This window comes from Peromyscus maniculatus, chromosome 9, assembly GCF_049852395.1.
Source record: "Peromyscus maniculatus bairdii isolate BWxNUB_F1_BW_parent chromosome 9, HU_Pman_BW_mat_3.1, whole genome shotgun sequence".
NCBI lineage: Eukaryota > Metazoa > Chordata > Mammalia > Rodentia > Cricetidae > Peromyscus > Peromyscus maniculatus.
Genome location: NC_134860.1, coordinates 48810149 through 48836586, shown reverse-complemented (window position 1 = coordinate 48836586; position 26438 = coordinate 48810149). Strand labels below are relative to the sequence as shown.

General features: G+C 45.0%; 1 protein-coding gene and 2 pseudogenes across 2 annotated transcripts; 2 read left to right on the top strand and 1 right to left on the bottom strand.

Moving 5' to 3' along the window:
- Positions 1–6044: 6044 nt before the first annotated feature.
- LOC143267364 (ribonuclease 4-like) lies at positions 6045–24164 on the top strand (annotated as a pseudogene). Its single transcript, XR_013042370.1, has 2 exons — positions 6045–6183; positions 23111–24164. The product of XR_013042370.1 is annotated as a ribonuclease 4-like (transcript).
- Positions 6131–16389, top strand: LOC102925067 (angiogenin-like). Its single transcript, XM_006998573.4, has 2 exons — positions 6131–6183; positions 15767–16389. Exon 2 carries the CDS (start codon positions 15785–15787, stop codon positions 16286–16288), a length of 504 nt encoding a protein of 167 aa, XP_006998635.1. The 5' UTR covers positions 6131–6183; positions 15767–15784; the 3' UTR covers positions 16289–16389.
- Positions 24165–25058: 894 nt separating the features above from the next.
- LOC143267483 (U6 spliceosomal RNA) lies at positions 25059–25143 on the bottom strand (annotated as a pseudogene).
- Positions 25144–26438: the final 1295 nt, after the last annotated feature.

Here is a 26438-nt window from a genome sequence, read left to right as displayed (position 1 = left end):
AGCCTCCAGTTCTACATATCCACACCATTTTGTATTTAAAATATCAAAGCAATAATAACTGAACAATTCTATCACCAGCTTCTATTTCTATGGTCCTCTTTACCCATGCCAATTATAAAAAGCATTAAATACAATCTCTATAGGATTTGAGGAGGTAACTGTAGGTAATACTCTGGAGTATTTTTATAAAATCTTAAAAAGAGGATCCTTTCTTATAGATTCCAAGTAACACATTAGTGCAAATAGCCAATTATTAACAATGTGGACCAAACAATTTACCTGTATTTTATTTACTGGAAAAATAACTTTGTAACTTCTTTATCAGTTAGAGATTATATTTTATGGGTTTAATCTTAGTAACAACATTATTTAATAAGCTAACAACCCAATCCATTTCAGGTGTTCTATTTTTACAGAATTGTAGAAAGCAACTTAAAGAGCAGAGCCAAATTTTTGGTAATGATCAACAGACAAGAGCATAACTAATATATAGTTTAAAATTATGAATCTTGTTTCTTTAGTTTATCTACCGTGAAAATCAAACATTTATGCAAACATTTACTGAGACTATCAAGAGAACAGAACATCCTTTATACAATGAGTGATTAATATCCCTGGAAATTTATACGGCATTTACTTAACGTTCCGTGTCCTGACCGAAACCATTGTTCACCAGCTGTTGGGCCCGTTTAAACTTTTAGCGCCTGTCCCTCCCCAGGCCTCTGCTGGCTTTGTGTAGGCTGCGGCTGTGGCTTCAGCTCCACCTGGTGTTCGGGCTCTAGTGCTGGTGCCCTCCCTGCCAGTGCCCATATAAACTTCCTCTTTCTCCCATGAAGGGATTACCTCATAATGAGTTATGCCCACCGTAGGCGAAAAAACAGAAAAACATTTCCCACGAAGGATCCTAAATATTGAATTATTCCCACTCTGAAGGAAAAATAAGAAAACATTAAAACCAGAGGTAAGCAAAGAGGCAACAAAACTTCTAACCCCTGGGCACGCTTGCTTGTTCAGCCAGCAGCACTGAGGCTTACCCGCTGGTTCTTTATATTCAGAGGCTGCCGCTCTGTGCTGGCAGGCAGAAAGAGCTCAGAGTTTCAGCTATCCTGAAACTTCTATATCGGAAAGAGGCCTTTCTTCCTCCATTACCACCGGGAAGAGGCTTTTCCCTTTCCTTCCTCATTCCTCTACAGGGACCCAAAACCTTTAGGCCCAGTTTCAAGAATTTTCCTCTTTTACCGGAAAAATCCTTTTTTCTTGATTAAAATTTTCTCCCTTTTCTAACAGGAAATTTCCTTTCCTTCAGTCTTCTCTATTGGGAAGATTTCCTTTTTTATTTTCATGAAATCTTTAGCTGTCTTGCTCTTACTGGTGGTGCCCTGTTGCACCCATGACAATTCACCCTTACCTTCTTTTATCTTTTCCTTTCTTTCTTTCTTTCTTTCTTTCTTTCTTTCTTTCTTTCTTTCTTTCTTTCTTTCTTTCTTTCTTTCTTTCTTTCTTTTTTTGTTTTTCCAGACAGAGTTTCTCTGTGTAGCTTTGGGCCTTCCTGGAACTCACTTTGGATACCAAGCTGGCCTCGAACTCACAGAGATCCACCTGCCTCTGCCTCCCGAGTGCTGGGATTAAATGCGTGTGCCACCACCGCCCAGCAATAAAATCTTCAGCTGGACTTGGTGGCACATGCCTTCTCTCTCTCTCTCTCTCTCTCTTTTTGGAGTGATGATCGAACTCAGAACCCTGCGCTTGCTAGGCAAGCACTCTACCCCTGAGCTAAACCTCCAACCATGTTTTCTTTAAAATGCTGGCCAGCCTAAATATTCGGGTATACGTCATCGATGTCCCTTCTATCTCCGATCCCGGTGGAATCTTCATTTTTAGCTGTAACGCCCCCACTACCACCACCCATTCACCATGTCCAAGCAAGGGGCTGTGCATCAAAAAACAGAGACAAGAGACAGCGGGTCATTCGCCTCAGCAGAATGCCCAATGCCATTTATTGAAGGAGAGAGGAAACCTTAAATGTAGGTTTACAGCACAATGGGAGAACCCCGGAGGTCACAAGTTTGCAACCCATGTTCTACATTCTTGCATCTAAGCTGTTAACACCCAATATGCAGGATACACAAACAAGGAACCTTCCTTAAGCATTCAGGAAGGAGGAAACTGGCAGGGGATCAGCATAGGGAGGGCATCAAGGTCAAGGTCAACAACCAAGGCAACAGCTACCCAAAATGGTGGCCAGGTCCCTCCAAGAAGTTTGTGTGGTTTAGGAGCAGATAAGGAGGGTTGAATGAGAATGTTCCCAAGAGTTCACATACTTGAACATTTAGTCCCCAGTTGGTGTACTCTTTGGCGGGCTGTGGAACCTTTAGACTGTGGAGCTTGCAGGAGGAACCACACCATTGGAGCAGTCTTGGAGAGTTTATAATCTCATCAAAATCCACTTTGATCTCTGCTTTCTGAATGTGGATGAAGTTGTGATCTCTCAGCTTCCTGCTCCACCTACCTGCAGCCATGCTTCCCCACCTTCATGGACTCTCTCCTGGAAACCACAGTCATCATAAACTCCTTCTTGCATCAGTTACTTCTGGTCATGGTCTTTTCTCACAGTCACAGAAAAGTAACTAATCCAAGAGGTACGGGATAGTGCTCCCAGGCCTAGTGACCTGGCTGATCCCTGGAAACTACCCCAAAGGTGGAAAGAGAGAGGTAATGGCACAAAATTGTCCTCTGGCTTCCATATGCATCATGTCATGCCATGCACACACCACACCACACGTGCACGTCACATATAGACATATAGACAAAGTAATAACAATAATAATAAATAATAAAAATAATAATACATTTTTACAATTTTAAAATTTTTTATTGTGTTGTGGGGTGTCTGCATGTGTGGAAGGGTGCCTGTGGAGGCCAAAAGGTGTTGGATCCCCAGAAGTTAAAGTTACTGGTGGTTGTGAGCCAGTCAATATAGGTGTTGGGAACCAAACTCAGGTCTTCTCCAAGTACACTTAACCACTGATGAATCTCTCTAACCCCATAAAAACATTAAAAAATAAAACAAACAAACCAAAAAACCCTTAAAAGCTTTTTTGCATCAACCACAGATGAACAGACAGCATTTACTGACTCACTCACTAGAACATTTGTCTTAGGACCTGGAGAGATGGGTTACTTGGTGAAGTACTTGATACACAAGCAGGAAGGCTTGCATTCAGATCCCTAGTGTGTGGTTTGGAGTTCAGGGGGACCTGGGGGCACATTTGCTGAGAGATTCCTTAGAAGAGGGCAGCATGGAGGGGCTCTGAGGAGAGTTCAAGCTCTGGGACAGAGTAGGATGTCCTTTCTTAGGGTATCAGAGAAAGGGGAAGATTTCCTGTAGCCAGGCTGTCTATGATTTCCTGATAGATGCAGAGGAAGGGGGAGGCAGTCTTGCATTGACAGGTCATCTCTGCCTAAGGAAGATGGCTGATACTTCCCCTGGCAACTGATGAGGCCATCAGGTTTGGCAATGAACTTGGCTGTTCCCTTCTAACAAATGGGTGATTGATGACTCTGGAACTCGGTTCTTCCACATTTGTTTAAAAAGTGATGTGGGATTCATTTAAGGTTAGCCCCACCACACACAGTGTGTCCCCACCCCGAGCATTTCGGTGCCCAGTTGGGTACCAGCAGAGGTCTTACTCACCCTGAAGGTCCTCAGTGCTCTTGCCTCTCTGGACTTCGGAAACCCTTTACATTTATTTGGGCATTTGGCAGAACAAAGTTTGCACTGGTCACGTGGGCCGGAAAGTGTGCTTGTGGTCAGAAGTGTGCTTGAGCCTTCCTTTCCAGAGACTCCAGGACCCTCAAGTCACCAATGCAGAGGGAAGGCAGGTCACAAGAGCTGCCTGAGTCAGCTAAGCTCAACCCCACCCTTTCCCTTTCAGTCACAGTGGGGTTTGGAGTGCAGGGGGAGGGGAAGGGATGAGGACAAAGGGGAACTTCAAGGAGGGCTGTGCCTCAACAAAGCTGAAGTATGGAGGTTTGTCCTTTCTAGGTCCCCATGCCACCATCCTTCTCAAGCTGCAGGGCCTTTCCACTGGAAGGGCGTCCCTCAGGATGTGCACATTCTGGGCAGCTTCTTTTTGTTCATTTGATTGATTCGTTCTTTGAGGCAGGGCGTCTCTGTGTTGCCCTGGCATTCCTAGAACTAGCTCTCTAGACCAGGCTCAGAGAGAGCCACCTGCCTCTACCTCCCAAGTGCTGAAATTAAAGGGGTGCGCTTTTTTATAGCAATTAGACTCCTAGAGGTTTTACAAAGTGATCGGGAACAATAGCTCATTGGCAAAGGCAAATGAGCCAACTTCAGCAGCATTTGCAGGAAGAGCAGAGCTCTCCCGGATCTATTGCAACACCCAGGTGGCCTCATCACTCCCCAGGGCAGTATCAGAGAACTCCTTTAGCCAGATTGCTCTCCTTAGCGATTATGATTTATTTGATAACTGCTACCAAATCTTGCATCTCTGAACCTTTCAAGTGAAGCCCAGAGAGTTTGCATGGCTCTAGGTCAGTTGATGAGGACTTAGGTGTGAATCACTCAGAATACAGACATGAGTAAGCAAGTCTTCTTCTCTGGAAAGGTTCCCCCTAATGGAGAGACAATGAGATTAACTCCCAAAGCAGAGTTGACAGCCTGTGTCCTCAGTGCCACCAACCTGAAGTGAAACCAGCTCCATCCCACCCACACTGTGGGAACTCTAGGTAAGAGCAGTCTTCTCCAAATGTGCCCTGTCTAGGTGTGAACATGCCTGCAAGTCAGCGCCCCAGGGCTGCCCGTTTGCATCTGTCCTGCCCCAGCTTCTGAGGGAGTTCTGTTCCTGCTACACAGAGGAACAGCCCTGCTGAGGGAGTCTGCAGATGCTGACATGCTGTCTTCTTCCTCGTGCTGGAGCAAGTCAGTCAATGATGCCCTTGATCCTGTGCCCAGACTCAACTTCCCCACCAGGGTTCTCATGTGGGGCAGGGCGTTTTGTCCCTCGCCTCTGCCTCTACCCCCTCATTATCAACCTGGAGGTGGTTTGTTTTTTCCACTTTTTATTTATTTATTTATTTTTTTTTTAAAAATTAGTGCTGCTTAAATTACCCACAAATATCTAGACAGAATGATGAAGCAAATCTACAAAATGACAAAAAGCTAAAATATTTCAATATTGCTCTCATTACAAGATAAATGTTTAACAATTCTTTCAATTTTACATATTATTTATTTCCTGTATGTGAGTATTTTGTCTGCATGTATGTCTGTGTACCAGGCATATGCAATGCCTGGGGAAGCCAGAAGAAGGCATTATTATTAATGGTTATGAACTGCCATGTTGGTGCAGAGAATTGAGCTTGCATCCATAACCACTGAGTCATCTGCCCAGCCCTGAAGATTAATATGTAACAATTCTAGGGAACTTCCTTACTACCTCCCTGTCAGAAGTCTGACCCCGTGGTTTATCTACTGTGTAGTCTTGGCGATTCCTAATAAACAGAGCAAAGGTACACAATACTTTCTTTACATACTTTCGGTGATGTTTAGATGTAGGCTATTGATTTTATAATTGTACTTTAAAGAACAGAAGGTTGGTAGCAGGTTTTGTTTTCTGTGATGGGATGAAGGGAGGTCAAGCCTGGGAAATGTTGTAAAGGTATTTCTGAGGCTTCAAGAGTGGGACCACAGCTGACACTCTCCGTCCTCTAGACTTCTTCCAGAGAAGTTCTTGGGATTGACCTTAAGATCAGAGATAATGGTTTTGCATCTACCATATGCCATATGAAGAGCAGAACCTCAGTCCTACTGTGAGCAAGGGGAAGGACCATGCACATTAGGAAGAGGCAGCTTTGGAACAGAAGACCATGCCTAGCAAACATCATCATCTCTGAGCAAACATCTGATCCACTAGGTGGTCAATATTTGGCCTGGGCATGCCCAGGGAAAAGGTGAATGACTCCTTGTTTGTCCACTATTTCTGTCCTTGGTTTACATCTTGCTGACAAAGTACGTCCTTAGAAATGCTCTCCCCAGCCCCCTCTCATGAGCCCTCTATATAACCAGACTGAGAGGAGCCTCTAGCTTCACACTGCTGGACGTGGTCTCCAGGAGCAAACAGCCAGACTCCACTCCAGTCGGAGGAAAGCTGGCCAGCTTTGGTAAGACTCTTCCTCCTGGGTACTCGACTACTCTATTTCGAGCCATTCATCTATTTTAATGAAACCAATCATCCCTCCTTAGGACTTCTGGACCCAAGCTCAGGCATTAAAAAGAAAATGAGTGAGAGCCTAATTAAAATGAAAGCAGGTTTCTTTGGGGATAGTTGTACCTGGGTGAAGATAAGTGAATGGAATTGAGAGCAGTTGACCGAGGTGTAGGAGGGATTCCTCAGTTCTGATAAATTTCCAAAAGGCTTGGGAAACCCTTTGCCCAAGGGCATCTGACCTGTCCCGTTCCCTCCATAACAAGCGTATGGCTTGGCAGGAATAAAAAGAAAAACCCCAATCCTGGAAGTATGCTTTCAGCACTGTTTCCCACTCATTTTTTTCCTTTACAAAAATGAAGGATGCTCTTTAAAAACAAAGTGGAATGTGTCCCAAGATCCAAAAATGGTAGCTTGGTGGAAGGAAGGAGGAAAGATTGGAAGGAAGACCAGGCATCTGGTGTTAGGGCTTCCCTCCGGGAGTGTTGCTGGAGATACACAAGTCAGTGAGGGTGCAGCTAGGAAAGGTTGCCACCGGACTGTCAACGCTGCTGCAGCTCTTGGGTACAAAGCGCTGCCAACGGGGAGAAGCAGGGAACATGTGTTCTTGTGAGGACTGTGAGATTAGTTTAAGAACGGATAGAATGAGTCTAGAGAAGAGTGGGAACGGGTTCTCCTGTCAGAAATCTGAATGACCGTCATGTGCTGTATATGGGACTAAGTTCAGCACCTTTGGCCTTGGCAGATTTACACCTGCACCCCAAATAATCTAGCCGTCACTTGTTTTCTCACTATTATACTTCACCTGGCTTTGCAGGAAATTTAAATATGTTAGGGAGACAGTTGCGAGAGTGGACAGTTGACATTGGTGGTGATGGTGTGCCGCTGGGATTCAGTTTTTGGATCTTTTAGAGAAATGGAGTTAAAATAAGCCTGACAACTGTGTTAGGTGAGTTGGTAAAAATGAATGTGCAGTTTCTGTAAATTAGAAACAAGTAAGCACTTTACCTGGCCAGGTAGACATGAGTGCTTTTGAAGTCTAAAAAGCAAGGGTCTTTTTTGGAGGTAAAGCCTCCTGTGTAGTGTTAGTCTACTCATGATATTTGGGCTTGGCTTACACAGACAACCTTCATGGAAGATGTGTTTCTGCCATCTAGGTCAAGGTTGTCCCATCACCTCTTCCTTCAGTGGGTGTCTTGTGCCATCAACTAATTTATATAAATTTCTTCCATAATTCCAACACTGCTGAATCGTGATAAAGGATCTGTTAGCCTAGTGAGAACCATAGACTCCCAGACTTTCAAAGCTAGAACGCCTCATGTTTATGGATAGTAAAAGGCCTGGAGAGGAAAAGGAAGTAATTCACCAAGGGGATTATTGAGAGTCTGCTGTGAAGCCAGCACTATGATTCAAGGTAAAGAATACGGGTACCGCTCAATTGTAGATTATACAGCATCAGGAGAAATAGATGGAAAAATGGTTGTTTGCCCAAGATCACATGAGTAATGGTGTGCTTAGAAACAGAGGCCATGAAATCTGATAGCCAGTAAATATCTGCTTTGTGAATTCCTTAGCGCTTGGATCCTCCACGTTATGGCTTTTGCTTTGGTGTCCTAACTACCTAAATCCTGGCAAGTTTGCTTACCAGTTCACATTCCCCACAACTTGTACTCCTTCCTACAATGTTTTAAGTACAGATTGGTGCCACCCCATGGGCCAGTTGTCCTCCTACCAAATGGCAACATCCCTAACCACTGCTTCCACCTGCTGATTCTTTCAGGTATTACCAGCATTTGTTATTGTATGTGTTTAGGTTGGCATGGAGCTCACTATGTAGCCAGGCTAGCCCCAATCTTCCATCAGCCCTTTTTGCCTGTTTTACGATTGCTTGCGTGCATATATTCTTCCTAATTTCTGAAGAGAAATCACCCAGGAAAGATAACTCCAAGACAAACGTGAAAAACTCAGCAAGTGGGTTTCCTGAAGCTGGGTTTCTCTCTGCCAAGCGGCTCTGCTAGAGCAGCCGCTGCACGTGAATGCTGGTTATTCTTCAGGGGGGCTGTCCCTTCTACACTCGGACATTATCTTTTCTCAATAGACAACAAAACACACTCGAGTTTGATTCTGTTACAGATTATCATCTGCATGCTTAAGGGAAGCTTGTTATTTCAGGACTGTGAAATCACAAGAAGTTGGTGTTCTTTAGCCATGTACTGAGATGGTCTACAGTTATCGTGAATCAGACAGGGTGGGTTAGTGTCAGAGGCTAATTAGGAAGACAGCACATTTTCTTCACCATTACCTGTCTCCCACATGCTCAGTAAGGTCTTAGACCCACTGGCCTCGGAGATTCCTGCAACTTTCCTGACACTGCACTACATACAGACTGAATGCCTTCTTCAGACACACACACACACACACACACACACACACACACACACACACACACACACACACACACGGTTAAAGTAAAACTGTTCAGACTAACAAGCAAGAAAAACACAAAATAAAATTAATGATTAACTCAAAGCAGCTGAAATGCACATTTTAGGGGAATGAAAAAAAAAACACTTTTTGGTGGGGCTGATCTTCAATTTCAGTAACATATTTCTTCAGGCTGAAAGATGCAACGTTCTTTGTATTTATTTATTTACAGAGAAGGTCGCATGTATCCCAAGTTACCCTTGAGCTCGCTATAGAACCAAGATGAACTTGAACTTCTGATTCTCCTACCTCCATTTCTCCAGAACTACATTAACTGGGCCTGGTGGTTCTTAATCAAGTGTTTGAGGCCAGCCTGGGCTACAGAGCAAGACCCTGTATACAAAAAAAATATTCAAAACTTCAAAGTTGATTGTTGTTGTTGTTAAATGTGGGGGCATTTGTATATTGGGGTATAGGCCTATATGGGTTTTGTAGCGAGGCGCATATTTGGATATATGTTCCTCAGGAGCCATCTACCATGTTTTCTAGGACCGTAAACTCACCAGTTACTGGGCCGGGGAGAAGGGGAACCCCATGTTTCCCTTTCACAGCAGGTCCTCAAGCTCAGCTTTTTACCTACTGAACCACTTTCTCCTTATAGAGCTTTTAAAAAAAGATTATTATTATTATTATTATTATTATTATTATTATTATTATTATCATTATTAGTATTATTAGTTTAAGTGTATGCTTGCATGTCTGTGGACAGGTATGTGTAAGAGAGTGTAGGTGCCCACACAGGCCAGAAGCATTAGATCCCCTGGAGTGGGGTTGCAGGTAGATGTGAGGTGCTGCTCAGTGTGAGTGTTGGGCCACGAACTCAGGTCCTCTGCAAGAGCAGTATGTGCTTTTAACTGCCAAGCCATCTCTGCAGACCCACTATGAGGAGGGCTGTTAGGTCTTGGGGTGATCTTTACGTTTTTCTCCAAAGACCTAAGCGTATTATCAGACACTGCTTACCACAGACAACCTAATGCCTCTTGATTCTCTGAATTCCAAATTTCATGAGAAATAACATCTTTTAAAAGCCCACAAGGGGTTCAAGCTCCAGCAGAGGTACCTTTTGCCCTAAGGTGTGTGGTCTGTGATGGATGCATGTGGTGCCAGGTGAGCTGAGAGGCTTGAGAGGCTCTCAAGAGATGAAGGCAGTGGTCTTCACTCTGTCCTTTCCAGAGAGATCTTACAGCATATTGTAAGTTCTTTGGCTTCATGAAGAGGTCTCAGTTTCATTTTGTCATGGTTTGTTTTACCACACTGGAAGATCTTGTGTCTGTGTTGGCCACATTACAAACCTAGGGCAGACTAGAAACTGTTCTTCCGAGTCATCCAAAGGCTTCTGAAGAGACTGAGGAACAAGCTGGAATTCCCCCTTTCACTCCTAAGCTTCTCTTCCAGGTCCACTGCTCCATTCTTCCTGTGCACTGAATGGCAAATCTGCCCTCTGGGAGAAGCAGACCTGCCCCCCTGTAGCGGTAACGCCTGCATTACCGATACCCGTTTACCATGTCTGAGCGAAGGGCTGTGGATTAAAAAATAGAAACAAGAGACAGCGGGTCATTCGTACAATTGGATGTCGAATGCCGTTTATTGAAAGAGGGAAGAAACCTTAAATACATACAGGCTTACAGCACAAATGGAGGAACCCCCGGAGGGCAGAAGTTCGCTACCAATGGTCTACATTCCAGACCCAATGTTCTACATTCTTGCATCTAAGTTGTTAACACCCAAAATGCAGGATACACAAACAAGGAACTTCCCTTAAGCATTCAGAAGGGTGGATACCGGCAGGGAATCTGAATAGGGAGGACATCTGATCAAGGTCAGCAAGCAAGGCCGCAGCCACTCCCAGTCGGGGGCCAGGGCCTATGGCGCCCACAGGTCCCCCCTTTTTATTAAATGAGCTTCTGTCTTAGGTTGCGTGGGACCAGCAGATCACCTTACCCGTCATAGAGACACCTGCCCAGGCCACACAAGTGCTCTGTCTTAGGTTGATGGCAGCCCCCCAAGTATTACCCATCTCTGAATACTCATTATCATACAGACTCAACCTTGTGAGCTGTAGAGTGACTGCTGCCAAAGATCTCAAAGTGGCACTGGGCTTGCAATCTGTGCGACACAGAAAAGACCAACAGAAGTCCTAACCCACCCATAGCCAGGAGGCTAAAGGCAATTGAACCATTCCCTTCTTAAACGAGCCTTACTGCAAATTGGAGTCCTTGTAAGGTGGTATCCCATAAGCAAATGGAACTTGAGTTTTAATAATTTTTTACAACTTACAAAGCCAATTATAATGTATAAAAGTGGAATTAAATTTATCATGCCCAATAAGAAGAAAGATTAACTAACTGTGGTAGCTACTTTTGCTGCCAGGGTCTCCATTGTGCTAGCTGTAGTAACCAATTATGAAATAGCAATCCCAGAAACAATAGCAGCAGTGGCCACCACTGCTATAACGGCAACAACGATGTCAGAGTCTCTTCTGGAGCGTGTGAGCATCATCTGTGTCTAGCTGCCACGGTCCACTGGCATGGACACGGCTCCAGGAACACGAACCACCAAGGCCCATTTTTCTTGATCCCAGCACTACTTAGGCTGGCAGGTCTGCAAGAGAACAACTGAGAAACATAAAGAAAACAGAAAACAAAAACAGCAAACAAGGAGCAGAACTAATGGCCTCAATAATGGCTACATTCAGGCTCACAAATTTTGAGGTATCTTCAAAAAGGCTAGATGAATTTCAGGAGGCCAATAAATGTTGCACAGAGCCATTCCTGAAAAGTAGGTACTACACCAGCTTGAGGGGGGTTGCAAAATGCGAAAGGCTTAGCTGGCATGCTACTGTTAACAAATGAAGTTCATTGACCTTTAGAGTTATCCTTAATCTCCAAGGTGTGATACATTCTCAATGTTTTTTGAAAAAAGTTATCATACATTACCTTCTGAAGAATCCAACCACATGGCTACAGTTCCTAGGCTTACAATAATGTTTGCCAAGGCTGGCCGTATTGGGCTCTCAATCCCCATTGGCATCAGAAGGGGAGAGTTTTTTACGAAGGCCCAATAGGTCTCTGCCATGTTGGGATTGAGCAGCAGCCACAGGGCGCACACAGCGTTCAGGAACCCACAGAGGAATTTCATTGTCCTGCGGAAAGACACAAACAGATCCACGGGCCCACACCAACACCGGATCGGGTCCCCTCCAAGTGCCAGTAGAAAGATCTTTCCATCGCACCAGAAGATGATTTGTAACAGGAGCCCTCCAGTGCTTATCTGCAGCAGATACTCCAGCAGAATCCACCGATAAAAAATTTAAAATATATAAAACAAGGGAAAGAATAGAATGTGGAGAGGAGAGATGAGCCCCTAGCTCCCCCCCTTTCTACTTTAGCCATATATGTTTTTAAGGTACGACGGCAGTGTTCTACTATAGCCTGCCCTTGAGGATTATAAGGAATACCAGTCTTATTAACAATAGAAAAATCTTGGCAGAATTTTGAAAATCCCGTACTACTGTAGGCGGGACCATTATCAGTCTTTATGCATTTTGGCACTCCCATGTAAGCAAAAGCATGAAGACAATGATTCTTTACACAAATACAATAAGGGAGAATTAAGATCTATATACTGCACGTGAGCCTGTTCTGTAATGGCGTCTGAGCTGTGCCGATACCTTGTAGGTGAGAGGTAGAATTTTTAAGGGGTCAATTGGGATCTCAGGTTTCTTGTGAAATTATAGATGTATCCAGCACCAAAATCCAATAATCTTTCAATCTCAATCCCATATAATTTTATTTTTAATTTAGGCTGTTTATCATTGATAACTGTTTGTTAAAACACCTTTTTCCCTGCACTTCCAAAGCCTCCAGTTCTATATATCGGCGCCATTTTGAATTTAAAATATGAAAGCAATAATAATTGAGCAATTCTATCACCAGCTTCTGTTTTCATGGTCCTTTTTACATGTGCCAATAATAAAAGTATTAAATATAATCTCTATAGGATTTGAAAAGGTAAACTTTAGGTAATACTCTTTAGTAGTATTTTATAAAATCTAAAAAAGAGGATTCTTTTTTATAGATTTCAAGTAACACATTAACACAAATAGCCAATTATTAACAACGTGGACCAAACAATTTACCTGCATTTTATTTACTGTAAAAATAATTTTGCAATCTTTTTATCAGTAAGAGATTATCATTTATGGGTTTATCTTAGCAAGATTATTTAATAAGCTGATAACCCAATTCATTTTAGGTGTCATATTTTTATAGAATTAAACCAAGAATTCCTAGAAAGCAACTTAAATTGTAGAGCCAAATTTTCAGTAATGATCAACAGACAAGAGCACACCTAACATATAGTTCAAAATTATGAATCCTGTTCCTTTAGTTTATCTACCATGAAAATCCAAACATTTATCAAGACAATCAAAAGAACAGAACATCCTTTATTCAAACAGCATTGACTTAGTATTCAATGTCCTGACCGAAACCATTTTTCACCAGAAGTTAGGCCCGGTTAAACTTTTAGTGCTAGTCCCTTCCCGGCCTCTGCTCGCTTGGCAAGAGCTGAGGCTGTAGCTTAGCTTTGCTCTGCCCACTGCTCGGGCTCTATTGCCAGCACCTGCCTGGGCCGCACTCCATCACGGCTCTGCACCGGCGTGTACCTGTCTGCCCGCTGCTTCGGGCTATCTCGTGCACGCCTTAGTCCGCCACAGCCGCTGGGCGTGCCCCGCACACACAAACTCACATTTAAACTTCCTACTCCCATGAAGGGACTACCTAATAACGAGTTATTCCCACTATAAGGGAAAAACAGAAAAACATTTCCCACGAAGGGATCCTAAATATTGAATTATTCCCACTCTGAGGGAAAAATAAAAAACATTTTAACCAAAATTAAGCACACAGACAGCAAAACTTTAAGCTCTGGGCTCGCTTGCTGTTCAGCCAGCAGCAATGAGGCCTACCTGTTGATTCTTTGTAATTCAGATGCTGCCGCTCTGCACTGGCAGGAAGAAAAAACTCAAGAGTTTTCAGCTATCCTGAAAACTCTACAACTGGAAAAGGTCTTTACATCTTCCATTACCACTGGGAAGAGGCTTCTCTCTTTCCTTCATCCTTCCTCTACAAGACCCCAATCTTTAGGCCTAGTTTCAAAAATTTTTCCCCTTTTTACCGGGAAAATACTTTTTTCTTGATTAAAACTTTTTCTCCCTTTTCTTACGGGAAATTTCCTTTCCTTCCCTCTTCTCTATTGGGAAGATTTTCTTTTTCATTTAAAATCTTTAGCTGTCTTGCCCTTACTTAACTTTGGTGCCTTCCTGCTTCAACAGTCCAATTAACTGACTGTGAGCTAATTACACCCATTTCAATCCACTCTTACCTTTGAAATGCCAGCTGGCCTTCCAAGAGTGTCCGTCAGCTGGTCCTTCTTTCCCAGATCTCGATGGGACCTCCATTTGTAGCGGTAACGCCTGCATTACCGATACCCGTTTACCATGTCTGAGCGAAGGGCTGCGGATTAAAAAATAGAGACAAGAGACAGCGGGTCATTCGTACAATTGGATGTCGAATGCCGTTTATTGAAAGAGGGAAGAAACCTTAAATACATACAGGCTTACAGCACAAATGGAGGAACCCCCGGAGGGCAGAAGTTCGCTACCAATGGTCTACATTCCAGACCCAATGTTCTACATTCTTGCATCTAAGTTGTTAACGCCCAAAATGCAGGATACACAAACAAGGAACTTCCCTTAAGCATTCAGAAGGGTGGATACCGGCAGGGAATCTGAATAGGGAGGACATCAGATGGAGGTCAGCAGGCAAGGCCGCAGCCACTCCCAGTCGGGGGCCAGGGCCCATGGCGCCCACACCCCCCTTCACACCAAGGTGACTTCCTCTCAACAGCTTTCCTCATTGGTGTGGAACTGAGAGACCCGAGTGCCCGGACCCCCATCTCTGTAGCCTTGGGGGATCTGCTGCCCCTGTGCTCATGGTCCCCGGATGTCATTCCTCATGGCTCTCAGCTCCTGTGTTAGCACCTGTCTCACCTCAGGAGGCCCCATTGCTTCCCCTGGATGCCACATCTCTATTCCATTCTTCTCTGTCTTCCCCAAAGGGAGTTTTCTATGTTGCCCGAGCCTGTGTGGAACTCCAGGGCTTGAGCAATCCTCCTGCCTCAGTTTCCTAAGTAGCTGGGACTTACAGACACACACCACTGCCCCTGTCCTTGGTATATCTTAAAGGTCTTTGTGTCCCAGGATCTAGCACAGTTCCTGGGCCCAACAGGGAGTTGAGTAGGAGTTATCAAGTTAAGTAATAAGTGACTAAGAACATAACTAGTTTTTAACTGTGCTCTGGCTGATGGTGATCCTGAAAGACAGAGGAAGATGACTGGGTCCTGCAGTCCATTAGGAAGGCCCAAGCAGAGGATGAGTTAGATGACTGAGGATGACTGATTTATAATGTCCTATCAGAGGGAAGTCCCCACACTTCTAGCCTAAGTTAGAATGTGGTTCCAAGAGCCAACCATTTGTGGTGGTCTTGTGTTCCCCAAAATATTGTCCACTCTAAAAACTTATCTGGGGTTGAGAACAGAATAGCCACAATATTAAACATAGAGGTTGGGCAGTGGTAGCACACACCTTTAATCCTAGCATTCCAGAGGCAGAGATCTGCCTGGATTTCTGTGAGTTCAAGGCCACACTAGAAACAGCCAAGCAGGTGACAAATGCATTTAATTCCAGGAAGTAATGGCAGGAGACAGAAACGTATTTAAGGCATGAGGAAGAGGACAAGGAAATACAGCCTGGTTAAGCTTTTAGGCTTTTGATCAGCACAGCTCAGTTGATATGCATTTGGATGAGGACTCAGAGGCTTCCAGTCTGAGGAAACAGGATCAGCTGAGAAGTTGGCCAGGTGAGGTTAGCTGTGGCCTGTTCTGTCTCTCTGATCTTCCTGCATTCACTGCAATACCTGGCCCTGGGTTTGTTTTTATTAATAAGAACTTTTAAGATTCATGCTACAACCTTTCCTACTTTTTTATTTTGGCAGGAATCTCTATTGGAAGAGATGACCATGAGTCTGGGCCCCTTGTTCTTGGTCTTCGTGCTGGGTCTGGTTTCCACTCCACCAACTCTGGCTCAGAATAACGAAAGGTATGACAAATTCCTGAAACAGCACTATGATGCCAAGCCAAGCGGTCGGGATGACAGATACTGTAACCATATGATGGAGGATCGAGACCTGACCTCTCCCTGCAAAGAACGCAACACCTTCATTCATGGCAAAAAGAAAAGCATCAGGGCCGTCTGTGGAGAAAACGGAAATCCTTATGAAAATAACTTAAGAATAAGCATCTCTGAATTCCAGGTCACCACTTGCAGTCATATAGGAGGGTCTCCCCGGCCTCCGTGCCGGTACCGAGCCTCCAAAGATTTCAGACGCATTGTTATTGCCTGTGAAAACGGCTTGCCTGTCCACTTTGACGAGTCTATCATCAGTCCAAAGCAGGCAGACCCCTCACCCAGAAATGGCTCTGCTTCCTTTTTATCCCCTCTTAACCCAGAACAATGATGGCAACTTTCACTGTCAATGGCCAGAAAATGAAGTATCTGAAACTTAGGTCTCAGATTTATGATGCACATAAATAAAGATGTCTCTAAAGCCATTAACAATCCATCTGGAAGAATCACTAGTTTCTAGATAATTTACCTTTTCGTATATTTTCTACTCATCTGCTCCGTGGGGTGAGGGGTAAGAGCAGAGACGTTCTTCCTTACCTGCCAGTCAGTGGGACGGTGGACTTCATCTTTCTGTGGCGGTGAGGATGATAACTGATTTACAGATGGGACAGATGAGAATTTTTGAAAGAGTCAAGTATTAGGTCACCAAAGGAGCCTTTAGAGAAAGGAGTTACAGTTAAATGCTGGCACACCAAAGATATCCTCCCCACACACTCCTCCTTTCTCTTACACACAGCACCCAAACCAGCAGAGATGTGAGCACTGGGGGGCAGACACAGCTTCATGCTGCCCATCCTCAGCAACTTAATGAGTTCCATTAATGTCTTTAAGGACCTCAACTCTGGCCAAAGCAGATTCATAGTTTCACACACAGAAAAGAATTTCAAGACTAGCCTGTATGAAGCAGAGTTGTGGATTTTTATCAAGGATAATTTTAACATAGACTATCAACATAAAGGTTGTGGGAGGGGCACTCAGAAAGTGAGACATCCCAAATGTGGGTATGGGCTTCCCAGCCGAGTTGCCCTAAACTGGGCCCAAGGTCCCACTTTTCCAGTCCTCACGCTGTGGACCAGTACTTGAGTGAGCCCAGCCTTCCTGACAGTATTCAAAGTGGGGGAGTCGGCTGCCGATGCTCAGTCCAGGAATCACCACCATCTCTTCAGAAAACAGGAGGAAGTTTCCCTATGTCTCTCATTACAAAAATTACCTTGAAAAATAAAAATTCAAAGGCCAGTGAGGTCATTCAGTGAGGTAACGTGGTGGCCCCCAAGAGGCATGACCCAAGGTTTTTCTGGGACTCACATGGTAGAAGGAGACATCCTGCAACAAACAAACAACAATAACAATAAAAATCACATGCCTGGATGGGTCTTTCTCACCCATTGATGGAGAAGCAGTCCAACACAGTCTTGGTGTTTTTGTAATGAGTCTATTGCTCTATCATAATGCAAAGCTATTTAGAGTGAAATGTCAATTTACAGGGAAGGCATTGTGTCTCAATAAGACATTTGAGAAACAGAAGACGGAATCATAGGTGATTGCTGGCTGTGCAAGGAACAGACAAGAAACACTCTCAAATTTCACAGAATGGTGACCATGTGAGGGCGAAAATTTCATGCAACTGGAGAGGAAATTCTCCCAGGGGATACAACATGAATAACTAGACCTCCAATTTTTTCAGAGTGTGATCAACTCTTTAAAATAAAGAGAGTCAATAATACTGAGCGCAACACACTGTAGTCAGATGCTATTTTCTGCTAAGTGAAGAAAGTAGAGGAAGAAAAAAGAAAGAAAGGGAAGACAGTTGGCTCTGAAGACCAAGCTGGCATTCCTTTTTCTGTTCTGCAGGAGTCGGTCTCTGGCCCATCTCACCCACGGCCTGCTTCTTCCCTGTTCTTTCTATGCACTTCCTATTACTATGTAGTTATTCTGCCTCCTGGAAGCAGTGGACCTGTCCCCCTCCATCCCAAAGTGACCCTGCTTTCAACTCCTTTCCTCATAGATACATGCTCAAGGATAAAAGTGGACACATGAGAAGCCATTGCCAGCCTTTACTGACCACTTACTGTGTGCTAGGCTTTGTGATAAGACCTCCCATTAAACTGTTTAAATTTTGTTTCTCACAATATTGCAACAGACAGGTGTCATGATGGGTGTGTAACTTACAAAGTGATACGCTGAGATAAGTTGAGGAATCTCCCAAAGCCACGCACCGTGTTAGTCTTCTTTCCATTGCTAGGACAACATATTTGAGCTAATCAGCTTAGAAAGAGGAAAGAACACTTGGACCTGTAGATGTAACCAACCGTCTTATTAAATAAGAAACACAGAACCATTGTAAAAGAGAAAGCTGAGAGGTCAGAGCTGAGAGCTAAAATCTCACCCTTCCTCCTGCGGTGTCCCAGCTTTCCAAAAGAGAGCTATTTTCCTGTGTGTAAGTCGTTTCATAGTCATTCTGCCTTCTCATTGGTTGTAAACCCAAACACATGACTGCCTCATCACTGTCTGTATGTACAGGACCCAGGTCTTAAAGGCATTTTTCTCCAATGCTGGCTGTATCCCTGAACACACAGAGATCTATGGGATTAAAGTCGTGCACCAACCCCGCCACACTCTGTCTATGGCTCTAATAGCTGTGACCCCCGGGCAACTTTATTTATTAACATACAATCAAAATCACATTTCAGTACAATTAGAATACCACCACATGGACCCGTTCCTCTTGTACCTATGGAGAGACAGTGATTTATAGCAGGAGAGCATGGCAGAATGGATTCTCACCTCACAGCATCAGGAGAACAAGGAGGAAGGAGCTGAGGTCGATGTAAGGACTCTTCAAGGGCATGCCCTCAGTGACCTCACTTCCTCCCCGGAAACCTTGGACACATGGGCCTTTGAGGAACTTTGAAACTCTGAACTGTGTAGCAGCTAGCACAGGAGACTCATGGAGTCAAAAGAAGTTCTTATTGAGAATCTTTGACATAGCGGGAGAGCCTTCGGGGAGAGTCCTGGTTAAAACTATACTAAATAGGAAAGCCTCTCTCTTTCCTGGAGCCAGAGCTGGCCTGGACTTCTGCTATTCCTGCCTTTACCTCCTAAGTGTTGGGATTACAGGGGTGCCCCACCGTGCCTGGCTGCGTGTGCTGCTGGCAATAGAACCCAGGGCTCCATGCATGCTAGGCAAGCCCTCTGCTGACCATCACAGCTTCATCTCTAGCTCCTTCATTTTCTCTGATAGTGAGAGCCTTTGAGATGCACCTAAGCGTGTCCGCGTTGTACTGCTCCCCTAGGATGTCGTACTATGTCCTACTTACTCATTGGTTAGAATATCTGAAGTGTGTGTTTGCTTTTACCTGAATACCTTAGGTTTTCTGTGGAGCCAATTATCTAATCCAGATTTTAAGTTTAAAAGAAAGCATGAGTAGAGAAAGTAATTAAGACCCAGGTAAAATGGGAGGGGGTGGCAAATAAGCACCCCTTTCAGCTGAAGCTAAAACCTAAGTACTGGGTGTCCCTGCAGAATCTGTGTCTGCGATCTTGGAGAGAGAGTTTTCTGGGTTTTTTGTTTTGTTTTGTTTTGTTTTCCCACAGGCCCAGCAATTTAGTAAGAGTTGCCCTCACACCACCCCCACTGTCCAGGTCTGTAGCCTCACCAATTGCATGGGGGCTCACATGGGAAGTGCTCTGCCAGAGCAAGTGTGGATGTCTGTGAGAAAGGCTCATCAGTGACCCACTTCCACTAAGTGTCCCCATGGCTCTGAGAGCTGGCAAGTGATCAGATCAAAGCCACCTGTGCTGGGGGGATGGGTGTGCAAGGCTACCGAGTGTATGCGCGCTCCAGCTGTGCTGTTCACGCTTTCACAGCTGGTCCAAAATCTCTCTCTAGAGGGTGGACCACGGATCCTCAATGCGCTCCACTTCCCTCTGCAGCCGAGTTTTCTCTACTTGATCCCTGCTGCTGTGATGAATCCTTGGCGAACATAAAGTATTGGGGTGCAGGAGGATCTGCTTGACTTACACCTCTAGGTCACACACTGTCACTGAAGGAGGTCAGAGTAGGACTGTAAGTAGGTTGAAGCAGAAACCATGGAGGAATACTGCTGGCTGGCTGGCTTGCAGACTCATGTCTAGCGGTTTTTTCCCCACAGTCCTGGGAACAGTGTTGCTCACAGTGGCTTGGGTACCTCGACATCAATTAACCATCAAGACCCCCAAACCAGACCTGCCCATAGGCCAGTCTGACATGGGAAATCTCTTAAGTGACTCTTGGCCAGTGGTTCTCAACCTTCCTAATGCTGCAGGCCTTTAATACAGATCCTCATGTTGTGGTGATCCCCGCAACATAAAATTATTTCGTTGCTACTTTATAATTGTAATTTTACTATTGTTATAAACAATAACAAAAATACCTGATATGCAGGATATCTGATACGTGACCCCCAAAGGGGTCGTGACCCACAGGTTGAGAACTGCTGCTCTAGGCTAAGACAAGCTGATAGAACTAACTGGGCCAGAAGTAAATCAAACAGCAGCTTTCTCTGCCTCCGTTCCTCTCAGGACCACGTAATTCCCCTCTGCCTGACATGGTGTTAGCAGAATGTGCTGTTCCCTCTTTTGGGTGCCCTTGATAAAAAAGAACTTAGAGTCAGACTCAGAAGGAAGCTTGAGAACATTTTATTGGAGTTTAAAAGAAAAATAATGGAGGGCAAGCTGTAAACCTTGGCAGCTACCAGAGGAAGAAGATGGAGAAGAGGAAGACAAAAAGAATATCTTCTGAGTTAGGGTCTAGGAAAGCAGCCATGTCCAGCAGTGGAGCTCAGCAAGCAGCACAAGGTAGGGGTGGAGGCAGGGGGTTAGGGGAAGAGTAAGAAAGCCCAGAGTTCTAGGAAGGCATGGTTAGCAATCTGGCCAGTATCTGAAAGAAAGGGATAGAATGGACAAAAAAGAAAACACGGCTTTCTGAGTAATCCAGAAGACTTAGCAGGCTGCAGGCCAGCGGCTCGGTATGTGGTTGTGCTGAGGGATGGACTTCTGGGAAGGTTAACTGCACTAGCTCATTAAAGGAATAACTGCCCATCCCTCTCCTTTGTGTGCTTTTAGATCATCAGTCTTTCTGAGGGTCGGTTTCTTGGCCAGGTGATTGACAAGTAGAGCTGGATTAACCCCTAAGGAGGAGAAAATAGTAGGTTATGTTCTAGTCTTTGGAGTGGAACAGAATTTCATGTAACTACGCAGGGGCAGATATTCCACTCTTGACCAGGAAGCCCACAGAGTGCCAAGCTGATGCTCACCTGTCTAGTGTTACCAGAGAAACAGGAGGTAGAGCCCAAACCAAACATGAGGGAGGGCCCAACCTCAAGTCCCTCAAGGCCACTAATAACTGTGGTAATGCTGTCTCAAATCTGTAGCTGGGGGCACAGAAGTGGGGCATAGACGTGGCTGTGAAATTGGGGGGATGTTAAAGAGTAATACTTGCATTTGGTACTGGTAATTATCACCTACCAAAGCATAGGCTTCAGGTGGGATGAAATACACATGACCATAAGGCATTTCAGCCATGTGCGGGATCTGCCATCCTGGAGCCGCATCTTTGAAGAGAAGGACGATGGTATCTCTGTACTCAAACCAGCTCTGAGGAAGGCAGCTCTTGGACTGTGCTTGCATTGTTAAGTCTGCTTGATCTTAAACAACTGTCCTGTTACTTTGAGGTGTCCACTTCTCTTACATCAGGGATGGTTTTTATTTGCTCTTGTCAACGCACCTGGGAGTCAATCTGAGGGCTGACCACCAGAGGGCAGCATCTGATAGCCATTCCTTAAACCATTATTAAACTTTTCTTGAAGAAAAGTACTGGCCATGTCTTTATGGTCCTGTTTTGTTTGTTTAAATAATGTTTTTTTTATTAATTCTTTGAGAATTTCATACAATGTATTTTGATCATATTCACTGTCCTCTCCCAGCTCTTCCTAGATCTACCCACCTCATCCTACCCACCCAGCTTCATAGCCCCCTTTTTTATTTTTTAAACCCATTGAGTCCAGTTTGTTCTGCCCAAATACTCTTGGGTGCAGACTATCCTCTGGAGCGATCAATGTACCAGGGGTCACACATCCTTAAAGAAAACTGACTCTTCCTCTCTAAGCCGATAACATTTGCAAATGGCTCCTGAGTTAGGGGTGAGACTTCATGCCCACCTCTCCCCTCCAGGCTGGGATTTTGTCTGCCTTGAGTCTGCATAGGTCTTGTGCATGCTGTCTAAACAGCTGTAAGTTCATATGTTCAAGTTGCCTGTTGTGCCCAGAAAATATGGCTTCAGTGCAGTCACCCCTTGCCTTTCAATCTCTTCCCTCCCTCCCTCCCTCCCTCCCTCCCTCCCTCCCTCCCTCCCTCCCTCCCTCCCAATGATCCCTGAGCTTTGGGAGGAAGCCGGTATTTGTTTGGTTTGGTTTTTTGAGACAGAGTTTCTCTGTGTAACAAGCCTGGTTATCCCGGAACTCACTCTGTAGACTAGGCCTGCCTCGAACTCACAGAGACGAGTATTTGTTTTTAACAGAGGTGTAAAGCGTTTCCCCCAAACACCCGTGGAACATGGGATTTACTCCACTAACAAAATAGTCACGGGAGAGGAAAGGCTAGATGGAAGTCTGTTCTACTTTATCTTCCTCAGTTCCTAGACACAGGGCATTCAAATCGGCAACAGGTAGACTTGCCTGGACTCCAGTCTGTCTACACCTTTGGGAATGGAAATTTCTGGGACAAAAAACACTCCCTAATGATCCTACTAGCTAATGCTCTTACAAACCTCAAACACCAGCTCTATGCAGATTTACCTTTCCTTGTATTACACTCTAGTCACACAGGCCTGGATAACTAAATTAACCACCCAGTCAGTTCTGCCCTGGCTTGCTCTGTTTGCTATACCACGTGTCATTTAGTAAAGAGAATGGGTCGTTTCTCAGGGAGGTCCATGTTCCTAAACTATTCGCTCTCAGAGAAAAGGGTGGACAAGGTGGGAGCAGGAAAAAGTGAGCAGACCGCGAGGGGAAGGAAGGGGGAAGGGAAGAGTCTCCTGAGACTTCACCTTGCTGATCTGAGAACCTCTCCAGTGCCCAGTCCTTACCCTTTCCTCCTCTTCTTGCTTCCTTCTCAGGCCCTTCCTAGGTGGTGATGGCTCTGCAGAGGACCCAGTCTTGGTTTCTGCTCTTGGTGCTGACCCTGCTGGGGTTAGCGCTTGTAGAGCCCTCCTCTGGCCAAGATCGAATGTACCAGAGGTTCCTGAGACAGCATGCTGCCCCCCAGGACACGGGTGGCGATGACAGGTACTGCAACGTGATGATGCAGAGAAGGAAGATGACCGCTCCTTAGTGCAAGCGCTTCAACACCTTCATCCACGAAGACATCTGGAACATCCGGGGCATCTGCAGTACCGCCAATATCCAGTGCAAGAACGGCAATCTGAACTGTCACGAGGGCGTGGTGAAGGTCACCGACTGCAGGGAGACAGGGGGCTCTCGGGCTCCCAACTGCAGATACAGGGCCAGGGCCAGCACCAGGCGGGTGGTCATAGCCTGTGAGGGTAACCCAGAGGTCCCGGTGCACTTTGACAGATAGAGGTCATCCCGCAGCTGCAGCAGCAGGTCACCAACCGGTGGTTGACCTCGGAGTCAGTCGCGATGAGGGATGTATTGAAATGCCTCGAGCTTTGTTCCCATTGCGCATGTCTTATACCCACACATACCCACTGTAACCCATTGCATGAAGTGCAGCACATGCAAGAGAGGAAGAAAACCTCCCCTTACAGCTTGCTTCTCCCAGATTCTATCCTGAGGAACGTACGCGAGACAAGTATTGAGATAGTATTTCAACTATTACAAAGTGCCTTTTTTGTCCCCGATGTTTCATTCCAATGCCCTCACCCCTCCCTTGATGCCAATACCGTTACTGTGATCAGAAGTTTAGAGTTAAGGGATTTGAAGCCCATGAGAGCAGTGGAAGATCTCAGACAAAAATCCAGCTGAACTGGCTACTCATACAGGGCTCCCCCTCCTTCACTATGTATGTGTCCTGCTATTCCTCAATGTCCTCCTTAGGGAAACCTTTAAGAACTTGGAAATAACATGCTGGCACAATGAAAGATATGAGTTACTTGGTATTATTATAGCTTGTGGCTACTAAGGTTTTTAAAATGCTGTGTCAAAAATGTAGTAGATCACCAGGATTTTTTTAACCCTCCCCTTAACTGAAAGATTTTCCGCATGTTCATCATCATAATAAAGAGCTGTCTGTGGAACCCACTGTGTCATGAATTTGTGTTCCCTGCTCTCTTTCAGTGCCTCTCCAGTCTGTGAACACTCCTGCCCCTGAGTGTCCCTATCCACCTGGTCAAAGACAAATACTCATCAGATCCATTACAACAGAGAAACTTTGTCTCCTTCACGGCACAGAACCTGATCCCACTCAAGACGAGACCTGGAACAAGAACCTGGAGGCAGCCTTGTTTAACCCCTCCAGCTCTTCACGTGGAAAATCAGAGTGCTGCATTATTGGCATCTTTCTTTCTTTCTTTCTTTCTTTCTTTCTTTCTTTCTTTCTTTCTTTCTTTCTTTCTTTCTTTCTTTCTCTCTCTCTCTCTCTCTCTCTCTCTCTCTCTCTCTCTCTCTCTCTCTCTCTTTTCTTTCTTTCTTTTCTCTCTTTTTTCAAGACACGGTTTCTCTGTGAAACAGTCCTGGCTATCCTGGAACTCACTTTGGTAAACAGGCTGACCTCGAACTCACAAAGATCTGCCTGGCTCTGCCTCCTGAGTGCTGGGATTAAAGACATGCTCCACCACCGCCCAGCTTTTTTTCTTTTTCTTTCTTTCTTTCTTTCTTTCTTTCTTTCTTTCTTTCTTTCTTTCTTTCTTTCTTTCTTTCTTTCTTTCTTTTTTTTGGGGGGGGTTGGGTTTTGGGGTTTTTGGATTTCTCAAGACAGAGTTTCTCTGTGGAGCTCTGGTTTTCCGGGAATTCAGTCTGTAGACCAGGCTGGCCTCAGACTCAGAGATCCACCGGCCTTTTCTCCCAAGTACTGGGATTAAAGGCAGGTACCACCACCACCCAGTTTTAAGTGTGGAACACTTCATAGATTTGTGTGTCATCATTGCACAGAAGCCATGCTAATCTTCTCTGTGTCATTTCAATCTTCCTTCCTTCCTTCCTTCCTTCCTTCCTTCCTTCCTTCCTTCCTTCCTTCCTCCCTTCCTCCCTCCCTCCCTCCCTCCCTCCCTCCCTCCCTCCCTCCCTCCCTTCTTCTTCTTCTTCTTCTTCTTCTTCTTCTTCTTCTTCTTCTTCTTCTTCTTCTTCTCTCTCTCTTCTTTCTTTCTTTCTTTCTTTCTTTCTTTCTTTCTTTCTTTCTTTCTTATTGGTTTGCTTGCTTTTTTTGTAGGACGTGAGCGGGATTAAAGTGCATGATGTGAAATTCCCAATGAATAAATAAAGAAATTATGTTAAAAAGATGACATTTGAATAATAGCAACTAGAAAAAGAGACTTTATCTGAATTTCCCTTCCCTGACTTAGGTGAAAGTCTCCCCCGAAGTGCAGCCCAGGAAGTGTGCCAAGACAATTATGTAAATAAATCAACGGTCCTTGAAGCATGGGATGCCAGTTGATACAAGAGAAGATTTTCCTCCCAATGTCATATCTGCGTAAACACATTAGAGTGAGGAGAGAGGGTGGGAAGAGAAATCCTCCCCTGGGTACCCTCCAGGGAGCCATGAGAGCTGGTCATTCATGTGTCACCTTAGTGCGGACACAGAGTTCCTGCCTGCTGTTTCCCGAGTGACAGCACTGATCAGACCTGAGTTTATGCTAATGAAGTGACTTAAAGACCTAAAAATCTCAAGATAAGTAAGTCAGGAAAAACACCCAGTGTTGAGACAGTTGAAACGCACAGCCCTTCCCACCAGTCTCCAGGAATTAGGGTGGAGATTTAACTCTATAAATCTCCGGAACAAGGCCCTCTGCTGAGCCTCTAAGTACTGAGTATGTGGAGATGCTGCATAAGTGACGTGCCCAAATGAACCTGGACAAACCACATTCCATGCTCTATACCTTGCCTTATGTATCACTTCTGCCAGTGGAAGTGGAAATGCTCACAATACACAATGGAATTCTTACATCGAGATCCTACAAGTTGAGCCACAGAGGTGCACAAGATGCTTGCATGCACATTCCTCTCTCTGCAGTCCAGGCAGCCTTGACCTTCGGCCAGCCTCCGACGGAGCTGGCATTACAGACCTGTGCCGCCAGGCCCAGCTTCACCAAGTATTTCTGAGGAATCCTCAAATTTTGCTTGCCATCTTGTAACAGGCCTAGCCCCAGAATTCCTGCAGTATTCCAGATAAGCCAGGATGGTTGCCTGCCAATGGCCGTCTCCAGCAATGAGCTAATGCCACCTTTTCCCATGTGCTCCTGAGGCAATGAACTTTGGTTTTGTTTGTTC